General features: G+C 40.2%; 1 protein-coding gene across 1 annotated transcript in view; it reads right to left on the reverse strand.

Moving 5' to 3' along the window:
- The window catches only part of tmtc3 (transmembrane O-mannosyltransferase targeting cadherins 3), a 41,844-nt gene that overhangs the window by 23,699 nt on the left and 6,006 nt on the right, over positions 1 to 12,139 (reverse strand). The window contains exons 4-6 of the mRNA XM_021317062.2: positions 8,307 to 8,406; positions 5,421 to 5,536; positions 4,616 to 4,788 (exon numbers count right to left, since the gene is read on the reverse strand). Of these exons, the coding sequence (XP_021172737.2) occupies positions 4,616 to 4,788; positions 5,421 to 5,536; positions 8,307 to 8,406 (389 nt within the window). The remainder of the gene's footprint in view (positions 1 to 4,615; positions 4,789 to 5,420; positions 5,537 to 8,306; positions 8,407 to 12,139) is intronic.

A 12,139-nucleotide genomic window follows, 5' to 3' on the forward strand; every position in this document is an offset into this window, starting at 1 on the left:
TCTATCCATAGTTTTTTGTTTCTATTTGCACCTTACGTGGGTGAATGAACCATTTTTATTGTACTGCTATACATTTTAGGTTGGTAAAATGACAAAGACTAATCTTATCTTTCAGGTTATAAAAATCCCACCCAATTATTTCAGGCTTTGGCCTTTACTGAGATTACCCGACACCCCGACTTCCTGAAAAACGTTCGATAATATTTTGCGCAGCAAATTCTTTCGTGGCTTCTTTGAAATGTATTGACATTGGAGGAGCGAATGAGAGCCCCAGCAGCATAATGGGGTCTTGTCTTTGCTTTGCCGTGAAAAAGGGCTCCCGGAGCACAGTGCTGTTCCTTCCTCGTCTATTTAATGTTAAATCAAACGGTTGGTCTGATGTTGTTTTTGGACAGCATATTCGCTTCCCCTGCATGGCTCTGATTCGGGTCAAATTTGTACAATTAGTGTTTGATTTCAAACACACACACTTTGACATTGATATCATGAAAAACCTACAGGCTCAAAAAGAGTGTTGCAATTTAGGGCTTTCTGGAAAGCTCTAGTAAGATCAACAATCTGCTTTTAGACGAAATTTGTTTGAGATTAAAGTCAAACACAAAAAGTCTATCAGTAGGAGAGTAAACTACTTTTAGTTGTTTTTAAAAGATATTCACCTTTAACTTGATGATGTTTTTTAATTCGCTCTCTTTAAACTTTGAAATAAATGATTTGGGAATACCGAGACCACATAATCCTATAGAAAAAAAAAATGGAGGTTGAATCAACAATAGAAAAATCAACGTTTCTATGGATTTAAAGATAAGATTTTGTTCCCTTCTTTGTGTTTTTAAGCATATGACCATGACCTGACGACAAAAATGAAAAATGTTTTCTTGTCAGAATATGAGGAAAGAGATGCTCTCATCTTTCTGTTTACATTTTTCCCTTTAAATCTGACACAAGCCATCTTTCTTGTCTTCCCAATAAGTCCAAAAAGCTCCCCAAAACACCTTTAATCCCAACAAAGTTCTCACAGAGATAAGGTCTTACTGTAAGTCCTTCAAAGAAAAAAAAAACTTCCAAACTGGTGTGACTGGATAATGTCTGTTATCAAAACTTCAATATAAAAGGTGTTGTTGTTCCTTGTTTATTTAGGTCCTCCAACCAGCCAAATCTTTTTCTAGATGCTCAATATAATTGAATGGTTCTTCATGCTCTTTAACCATGACCATTTCCAGACAAAGGCTTTCTGTCTGGTAAACTGATTAGCTCTTATTTATAAGTCATGCAGGCACAAACGGTTTGGAAACTCAAAGGAACCCACCAGTGTTGCATCAACATATAACTTCACAAAGAAACATGTTTAAATTGGACCTTGGCGTTCCTTGTGACCTTCAGCGGTGACTAGATTGGTGGTGTCCAATGATTGTTCGTTAAGGCCCAGAGTCCTGCATTTTTTGTTAGGATTTCTCTGATCCAACATACGCGAATCAAATAAATATTTAATTCACAGGCTTTCACAGGACAAGAAGAGCTATCTGTCAGCCATTTGAGTCAGGCTGTTTTGGGTTATGATTACATCTAAAACATGGAGGTCCACCATTGCTGGATGAATAGAGTTGGACACCCCTGATGATCATTAGTTAAAACCTAGATACATACAGTAAATACAAGAGATAATAAACTGATGTGTGATAAATATGTTTGATTTGCGAGTGGGGTCTTTCTGGATTTTTTTTAAACCAATATATAAACCAAAAGACATGACTTTTATATGCTCTTGAACTGTTGTAGAAAATGTTCAGTAGCGATACATAAAGAGGGTGAACGATGAGTGGAACTGGATGATTTTCAGCTTTATCAGCCCTGACCATTGAATTGAAACTCGAGAATCAGATCTTTTTTCCTGTCATTGAACCCCCAAACACAGCATGTTATGTCATTTAACGACTGAACAAAAAGTGAAAATAAGTGAAAATAGTCCAAAGAACTCTTTTAAAGACCTTTTAGAAAGCCTTGAGCTTTGATCGTGATTTTGCTTAAAGAACAGCATGAAAGCAAATTAGAAACAAAGAGCTAAGGCCAGTATATTCAATGAATTATAAAGGCCATCAAGACAAAGCAGCTTCTACAGATATATTTGTCCTAAAATTCACTTATTTCACTTAAAATTGAGTTAATCTTGTCGTGACAAATCAGTTTTGCCTTTACAGCTGCCTGTAATATCTCCACATTCATAACTCATGATCAATCTCGGGTTGTTGTCCCAGTAAAGTATCCCAAGCCTGCATTTGTATTTGAACTGCTCTATTATGGGTTGAAGTACAACCTTGTTTATTGGAACCCCTGCTGTAAACTCTGATCACCACTGGGGAGACAATAAGCTATGTATGCCGGATAAATTGTTATGGCTCTGCAGCAGAAATTCTTGCAGACAATCTGGAGTCATCTTTAGGATTACAGCTAGAGGATTAGTCTAACCAAGCTAATTGTCTGGAATTTTATCTTCATGCTCAAATGTCATTAGGTAGAATCTTGTGCAGACTATTTAGGAGCAGATACCCATCAATAAATACTTCAGCCAGCAGAACTATTAACGTTTACACTCAGTGTTTTGAGGGGTCACAGAGTGCATCATCTTTATTCCTAAACCATCACTCAAAATTATTTCTGTAAATTGTGTGATACCCAGCAAGCTGCGCTTTTATTATATTTCTGGGTCAGTGCTTTCTCACATTCTGTTTGAAACAAACTTAAGGGCAGATTTACACTTATACAGAAACAGCAACAGGACTGTATTAAAAGAAAGAAAAAAAGAAACAGTCAATAGGGTCTCAGACGCAGAAACATCAGCTGATGTTATACGTCTTCCTGCATGAGACCTTTACTAAAGCGATCTTAAGCTGATGCCTGATTTGGGGTTTTGGTGCATTTACTGATGTCTGAAGCAAGAGCCTAGATAAGGATTGGCCACTGCAGTGTTTAAGAGCCTGTGTCCTGCATGTTCTAGAGTCGTGTCTGTTCCAACACAGAGATCCAAATAGCTGAATTACATCCCCTGCATTCCTTCTGGTATGCAGGGGATGAGCCTGAGAGTGAACCACTCATTTGATTCAGGAGTGTCCGATTAGTGAAACATCTAAAACACGGCAGCCTAATACTGCGTTCTATTTACGTCAGAACTTGAAACTGGCCAGTCGGAGACCGTGTCATCTCCGTCTGATGACTGCTATATCTTTCAAATCCAAAGTTGAAACGCAGCCCTCAGTATGTTGGATGGCTGTCCGTATACTGAAGAGAACCCGGGTTCCTATAGTTGATTTTGTGCCAGCCTATGAGGCATTGTTTGGTTACCGGCATCAATGTTTCCCAAACGAGTGATAGTCTTATAACGTTTTCCATCATACCCCTCCTACAGTTTCAAATCCTTTTTAATTAGAGGAAAAAGAAAGTGCTACAGTGACCATAGTGGCTGTACAGAGCAATGAGTAGAACAGTATCGCCCCTCCCCATTTGTTGCTGCGCACAGTTAGCTTGGCTTAAAGGCCACTAAATACTAAATATATATACATATATACTGAAAAACAGTTTTCAGTATTCTAGCCAGTGATTTAACAGGGTTCTATAAAGAAAATATGCAAATACCAAGAAGGTTAAGGTTACAAAAACAGCTGTCATGAATCTAACAATATCACCATGATTGCTGCCAGGTAAGAAAATAAATAAATAAATAAAATTCCCAACCCATCGTCTGAAGTACTAAAAGAAATTTCTTGAACCCATTCAAGGAAAAATAAAAAAATGTTAACATTAAATCTCTTACAATGTTTAGATAATGCCAGTAAGAAATTTTAAGGTGTTAGATGAAAACACCTTAAAATTTCCTAGGATGGGAAAAATTTAGGTGTATTTATTTTTGTTAAGAGTTATCCCCTATAAATTTATTAAACTTGACATGCTCATCGTTAAAATGTCTCACAATAGCTCACCTTCACCTCCATCCATAGAATAAACTTTAGGTACCATGGACTTCGAAGCATAATTCCTTTATTTAAACTATTGTCATTAAAAGGGGTCAAAAAGAATTAATTATCAAATTAAATGTAAGAAATTTGTTAAATGGGATATTTTATGAGAAACAGACTGGCCTACCCCGCAACCCTGACTACAACCACTGAGGCACAAAAAAAAAAAAAAGGATGGGTGGATGGAAAGAGTAATAAATTAAAATGACAATACAATACAGGCCCATTAGCCACATCCATTAAGTGAAATACTCCAAAACCGCAGAAGGACCCTTTACTTTAGTGAAATGAACAGAGAGCTTCTGTAAACCATAATGCAGTCGGAATTAAATCACGGACCACAGCAGTATAATGTGTTTATATAATCCTGAAACCCATTAACATGCAAATAATGGCTTAAATTTTATTACACTGACATTCAATGTCTGAATATCTTTGGTAAGCTAAGCACGCATCACTCACGGAACACATCGTCAGTTATTCATGCATTACATAACACGGCTAAAAATGTAGAGGCTTTAAAACAGGACCAAAGTTATTTTTCATGGAATTGTAATTTATACAACCAGTTCCTGACTCTGTACGTTTGATTGTGAGGCCCCGCCTACCTGGTGAAGACCGGCAGCTGGGACTGGATGACCTGAACCCTGATGATGACCAGCAGCAGGGTGCTGATGACAAGGACAATGAGCTTCAGCAGAGTTTGCAGGACGGCGTACGGGAAACCATCTTTACCCTGCAGGATTTGCCGCAAAGTATCCAGCAGCATGGGCAGGGTGAACTATGAAAGGCAAAGGAAGAAGAGTTTGATCTTACCTTTTAAAATAAGATTTAAATACCACTTTATCCTACTGGTTTCATGTTGGTAGTACTAAACATCTTTAATTTAAGACTACCTCTCAAGATGTGCTTGAGCCAAGCTCAGCAGACCCAAAACTTTAGAAAGCCCCGCTTTATAACAGATGTTACCCTTTTTCAAATACAATCATTGTATATATCTTTATAGTCCCGGCCAACTGTCTCGTCATATTGTTGCACAACAGCGTTTATTAAATGCAATAAAATATCTGCAGGTATAATTCTTCTCAAGTTCAGAAGCTGCCCAAACTCCTTTCTTGTTTTACAATCCTTCAACAATAACTAGGATGCAAAGTAGTAATTTAGAAAAGCGAGCCACAATGAATACCTTCGTTCATCTCTTACACACTACCCTGAAGGAACGTCGTAAACTATCTTAATGGAAGTGGAACATCAAGAAAGGATATGTTGGTTTGAGCCAGCAAACCTGTTATTTTTTCCATTCACTCAGCCAATTCACTCATGTTTATCTAAGAAATCTGTGCATTGTAATATCTGATTGCTAAAGTTCGATTTGCTACAATCAACCAGACGAAGAAGGCTTCAGAACCCTACCCCTTGTGCAACAAACACTTCATAGACGCAACAGATGCCGACCACGGTGATTCCCTGCTCCTTGCACAGCGTCGCTGAAGCCACCAGAACGACAGTCAGCGCAATGGGGGGCCAAACTGGAACAAAGACGACAAACATATGACGTTCAGATCATTTCATTGTGTATGAATTCTGCCATTTGAAACTTCTTTTCTTTAATTAACCCAAAGACCGAGTAGTTTTCTTACGAGTTTTCTGGAAAGTCGTGGCTTTTAAGATAACCGTTTCATATCTGCGCCTGATAACCAGTCAGAGATTTACATGCAGTAGTGAGAAAAAGCGCTTCGTTTCAGATGTCTTGTATGTTTGCCAAACATAAATGTTTCAGATCATCAAACAAATTTATAGGACAAAGATAACACAAGCATGAACTTTTCTGTAGACCTAATTGTTGTAGTTTGGACCTGTCCTGTTTTGTAGATGCGCACAAACAGACTGAATGAGGGCAGTGTAGATGATGACTAGCAGCTCCTGTGAAGGGTTGTACTTCTTGAGGAAATCCAGTCTGTGCTGGGCCTTCTTCCAAACATTGTCTATGAGTGATGACCCGCTCAAGTCCAGAGAAAGCGTGTCTGCTAGGAACCGGAAGTGGTCGACAGTAGACACACTGTTGCTGAGGATGTGAGGGGAGGCATCGGCAAAATTATCAGACAGCATGGGATTCATTTCCACTGTTATGCTGATGACACTCAGCTATATTTATCCATAAATCCTGATGAATGCAATCAGTTACTTCGACTGCAGTCATGTCTTGATGACATCAAAAGCTGGATGACTTTAAATTTCCTGCACTTACATTCTGACAAGACAGAAGTTTTAATCTTTGGGCCAGAGTCTTCAAAAAATAAAGTTCTTAATCAATCACTTAATCTGGATGGCATTAACTTGGCCTCTGGTACTAAAGTAAAAAATCTTGGTGTTGTTTTCGACCAAGACATGTCATTTAAATCCCATATTAAACAGGTTTCCAGGGTTTTCTTTTTTTCACCTCCGGAATATCGCCAAAATTAGAAACATTCTGTCCAGGAGTGATGCTGAAAAACTAGTCCATGCATTTGTTACTTCAAGGCTGGAGTATTGTAATTCTTTACTATCAGGAAGTCTACAAAATGCAGTTCAAAGCCTTCAGCTGATCCAAAATGCTGCAGCAAGAGTTCAATAACTTGGTTTTAATTCATTCCTAGATTTTCCTTGGATTCTTGGTCAAATACCAGAATGTACGAGCAAGTATCCTCTGCACTGCCTGCATAGAGAATCCTGGTTATTGAGTAAATTTAATCGATTAGCCCAGCTATAACAGAATGCTGATGTAGCTGCCAGATCTGAACAATGGAAAAAACATTAACCTTTAACCTACTTAGTTTTTAAAAAGGACAAAGACTGTAGTCAATGGAAAATATAAATAAATAAATAATGTATATATACATTTCTCCTCACTTTCCATGAAATGTATATATTAGTAATGAGGTTACAGTAATCAGTAATTTCACTTGGTTTGGTTCAATCTTAAATGCAACATGTCGAACTATAGTTTGCTCCAGATTTAAGCTATCTTAAGGAATAAATAACGTTTGACTGGAAAGTTTATGACCCGTAAGGAAATTCTTGCCAATGTATAAAACGCTCCGTAAAATGTATTCCCCCATGCTGCCAAGCATGTTACTTCCCCTAAAGGCACGTGCTATGGGAGGAATTTTACTGTAATGTAGAAAGATTCAATAGGAGATGGAGAACCTGTGGTAGAAACCACAAACACTGTGATGAGTAGTCAACTTATCATGCCCTTTGGCTGCATCCATCCATTTCACCCATGAAGCGTTTGTGGGTCCTCGGAAACAGGAAACATGTGACCTCAATATGCCAATGCCAAGAATTTACACGCAGGATATTAAAATCTTAGTTAAAGCAAACCTTGACATAATGACGGCAACAACTGTTGGTCTGACCTCTTTTTTTTCCCCCATATACTTTTTTGTTCTCTGGAAAACAGCTGAAAATGGGTGAAGGCTTTTCCATACGTATTGAGGAATCCGCCATGAAACTCTGATAACTTCACTATGTTTGGAGTCAGGAATGTCAAGACCATAGCCAGTGGGACTTTTGGTTAGTTTGGTTAGTCTCTGACACAGTGTAACTCAATCAAGATTTTTATGCTTTACAAGTTTAATAAATGATTAAGCTTGGTAATTTAAACCCTTAAAAACAAGTGCAGCAAAGTTCTAACCCTTGCACATTTCTTTTAATATTCACAAGGAAATACAGTGGTGTGAAAACGGACTTGACCGCTTACAGGTATATTTCCCGTTTTGTTACATTTAAATTTTTCCTATCAAACAACGTTTTTATAATCACACTAGGATAACCTGAGTAAACGTAAAAAGCATTTTTAAAATGATAGTTTTATAAATAAAGGGCATTTTTAGATAAACTGAATTCAACTTCGAAAAGCCGCGCCCCTGCCCAATTACTGCCAGACTTGATAAATCACAAAGTTGCAAAACAGAACCTGACTACATGAAGTGGGCCATAAGAGCTCAAAAAACATCATATCACACACCAATCTATAGATACGCCAGAACAGATAAAATAATGTATCCATTGGTATTTATTATCCTCGTTACGAAATAATATCTAACTTTTGAACATAGGGTTGATGTTGATAGCTTCTTATTTAGATGACCAGTTATGATCATTTAAAAAATGAAATCATCACTCCAAATCTGTCTTTACTCCTTGTTGGATAGTGACATCTGTTGAGGATCAAAAGCATTTAAGTGTGACGAATAAAAGCAAAAAGAGAAGAAAAAAAATAATAATATCAAATATTCTTTGTGGTTACCGACTTACCGATGGCGTGGTCGGCACTGGTTGACTTTGTGTATGCCAGGAAGGCAGCCAAAAGGAAAATAGAAGAAAGTAGCTCAGCTCTGCCAACCACACCGGTGACCTGAATACAAAGAAAAAAGGTGAAGTCAGCCTGTTCCATTCTTATCAGTTCCACAAGGACATTTGGTTTGTTTGTGTTTGGAATAAAATCTTGACTACCCGGTAGTTCTCATAATCCACCCTGACATCCTTAGTTCAGCAACAACCTGGGATCTACGGTCACAGGACTGGGGCTTTGAGCCCACTGACATGCACCGTTGTGCAATCTTAGGAAACGCGGTCAAGGTTTTACAGGAAAATTTAAACAACTTAGTTGTGCTTTCTCATGACTTGACCACCTTACCTCATGCTAGCCTTCCCAGAACTTCCTCTGCTGCAGTAAACAACTAGTGATAATATATTACTGCCATAGAACATCTGAATGCATTCCATTGAAATAATTAGCATTTCACATTTGTTGCAGTCCAGGCAGGTCTTTGCTATACGCATGTCGCATACAGTGATAACTCTTGACTGTGCCTCAGAACCAGCCTGTTTGATGTCACCCCACCAGCTGCCTATTAGTTATTGAGATGCCCCCCCCCCCCTAAACATTAATCTTGACAGTCTAGAACCAAGATGCTGCTCACTTACTGAAGTGTTTGGGGCTGTTTTTTCCTTGAAACAACAATTTCAAGGGTTTTTCCTCTTCTAGATTACCCAGCATAATTTCTTCAAGCATTTTAATGCAAAAATTGACCTATGATCCTCTGACAGGCGATAAATAGGTAAGACAACATACTATCAGAAACTTCCCTACAGCTCATACCTAAGCTTCGCTGCTTCAACAGCATAGAAAGAATAATCTTGCCTTCATCGGTTCAGAAAATGTTGTGCCAGCGTGTTCATGGACCAACTGTAAGCTCTTCAGCGAGCCTTTTTTTGGGGGGGGGGGGGGGGGGGGGGTTAAATAACGGGACATGTGCGAGGGCTTCATGCCAATCGGCTGGCAGTGTTTTGCTGCCAGGTAACAGGCTTGAGTAGAAATCTAAAACTCACAGGTAACGGTCAACCTTTGACCCCTGACTGAGTCTGCCATGTTGGCCCTTCTTTGATGCATCTGAATGGTAGCTTTTGGTTTTCACTGTCTGGTTTTGGTTTCCACTGGAAAGAATTGGTTTTCATTTTTACTCTCTGTACCTTTTATGTTTTATACGCCGTGTCGGTGCGGGTGAAGACGCCGATTCAGATCAGCGCTGGAGGTCCAGATAACGTAAGCTCTGGGGTTCTGAAGGCCACAGCGAAGCAACTCTAGTTTACGGTGTTCTACAGATCGCAGGAGAAAAGCTCCAGCACTAAGGAAGACGTCTTTCCTTCTTCATTTGCCCTGGAAAACAGCTTTCGTCTGACCTCATGTAAAATTAACACTTTGAAGTGGCCCAACAGGAATCTGATGGAGAATCAGTGGCAGGAGCTAAAGATTGGAATGATGGTTAAGAGGTCTACTACCCTCAAAGACATGGAACTCGTAAGCAAAGATAGATCGCCAATATACCAGGGAAAAGGAAATAAATCCTTTTTGACGTGAACTTTTTTTCTGTAAAATGTAGAGAACGGATTTCCTTTTTTTCCCCAAGATAGATATTCCTTTTGGACTGCTTTCTTATATATATTTTGAGAGGGTTCTGTCTTATTTCCTGTCAGAAACAAAATATTTGGTGGAATGAAAATGTTAAATCTAAATCTGCCAGGGGTATAAATGAATTTGGCATTAATTGCAGCTATAACAAGCCATCATAAGCACATCTTAGGAGTCATTTTAGGATCAGTCTCAGATGAGGTTAAAGATGCCAGAATTCACTCCCTGACGGCACAGTAAGGAGTAAATTCTTTGTTTTCTATAGCTTAATGTTTAGGCAAGCAGCACAGTAGCAAGGAAGGGGATTGAACTGCTAATTTGGGCTTCCTGTAAGTGCTCAAAACCCCAATGTCTGTACGTGACATAGGGTGGGGTTACTTTATGTTCTAACAAAAGGGTGAAGTTGTTCCGCCACCAGAAAGCGCTTGCAGCTTGCTGCTCAATAACAAAACTCCGCTTCCATATTTGCTTTGGCACGTGTTTGCATAAAGAATACAAAAAAGTGACAACCAGGAATTTTTGTTGGCAGCCTGAGGGCGAGCCCATTTCATCAGACGGGACAGCATTTCACTTTCCACTTACTTCCTCCTCTTTGGTAAAATTAAAAAGTCGGAGCCGCCATTGTATCCGAGACTGAAGCTGTTCCAGAAACCCTCCTGATAAACGGTAGGGTTGGATCACATTAAAGGCTGATAAGATATCAATTTACACAAATCTGTCTGGAGCCCCATCCTCGACCCCCTTGTAGACAAACGCCAAACCAGCCGGTGCACGCTTGGAGTCGCAGCCATCAGCGACTTATCCGGACATGTTGTTACAACACACGTCAGCGCTAAAGACCTGCAGACATTTACAGTTTACGGGGGGGGAGCTGGATTTAGTGACAGCAACGATCAGACTCATTCCGCAGACAGGTCAGGTACAATAACTCACAGTTTTTTTAATACTTTGTTTTGATCACTAAATAAAATCGAGTGCAAATGCTGTAATGACTAAATCGAGTCCAGGCCAAGCATTGTGAGCAGTGTTTACAGCTGAATGTAGGGGACACGGCGCACATGGGGTGTCAGGTGGGACTAAACGTCACCCAAATTGCTAAATGTGGTGGAAACCCTACACTGCACATCACCCTGAACCCACCACCGCCCACACGCAGGTACCTGCTAGCCGCATCGTCCTGCGGGGAAATGCTTTTATTCAGCGGAGACCGGGGGAGGCAGTCAGAGTTGTCGGGAAGACGAATAAAACTAAACCGACCTGGAAGAAACGCAGTGAGAGGAACACAAACCCGGGACTAGGGTGGTAAGTGTAAAGTTTTCAGATTTTTATTTGTGAAACAGAACAGAAACACACACACAGTAAAACACATCAATAGCCATCCTCTTCATCATTTTTGATTTTGTGCTTTTTTATTTTTATTTTAAGAGTTTGTGGTTTTAACATGACGAGTAATACCCGGGAGCTGAGGCCAGCTGTCCGGCTGCGTGCGGGACCGTCGCCTTCAGTGTCGGGATACCGCCTCTGGAAGACGACGGGCAAACGCAGCGCTGCTCAGAGGACGCGGCTTCATGAGACCCGACTAGTTTCTTCTAGTTGAAGCCAGGTGTGAAGTGACACACGGACGTAAATGTTATTTAGAGGCATCCGCGAGGGCCGCAGCCGGTGACTGAAAGAGACTCAGAAGCTGGCTCTGAGCTTGGGAACGCTCCGATAAGAGCGGAATCAAGGACTTTCCTGAACACCAAAAACACGACAAATTCGGGAAACCGCACTAATTAGCAAACAAAGGAGCCGCAGGAGGCATTGCGCAACTCCCTGCCCAAAACGAGCCGCACAGAACCGTCTACACCAGACGCTTTGTGTCGTCAAATGTCACCCCACTCAACAGAAACAACTTGTTTTACTTAGGGAAGTGTTTTTTTTTTTTTTTTTCTCCACCATCTTGCTGAACTTCTTCGTTTCAGACCGGCTGCAGAGCCAAGAAAACGTCTGGCGGGAACAAAACAACACACGGCATATCTCAGGTGTCGAAACGCCCATTAAAAATAATCAAACTCATTGACAGAAGGGGGGGGGGGATGATACACCGAACAGCAGCGCGTCTTTGGGAGTGGTGAAAAGGGCGGGAAGCCGGATCCACTGATCACGGCCCTCCGACTCAGCTGTGAAAACAAGC

Source organism: Fundulus heteroclitus, chromosome 2 (assembly GCF_011125445.2).
Source record: "Fundulus heteroclitus isolate FHET01 chromosome 2, MU-UCD_Fhet_4.1, whole genome shotgun sequence".
In the NCBI taxonomy this organism is placed as follows: Eukaryota; Metazoa; Chordata; class Actinopteri; order Cyprinodontiformes; family Fundulidae; genus Fundulus; species Fundulus heteroclitus.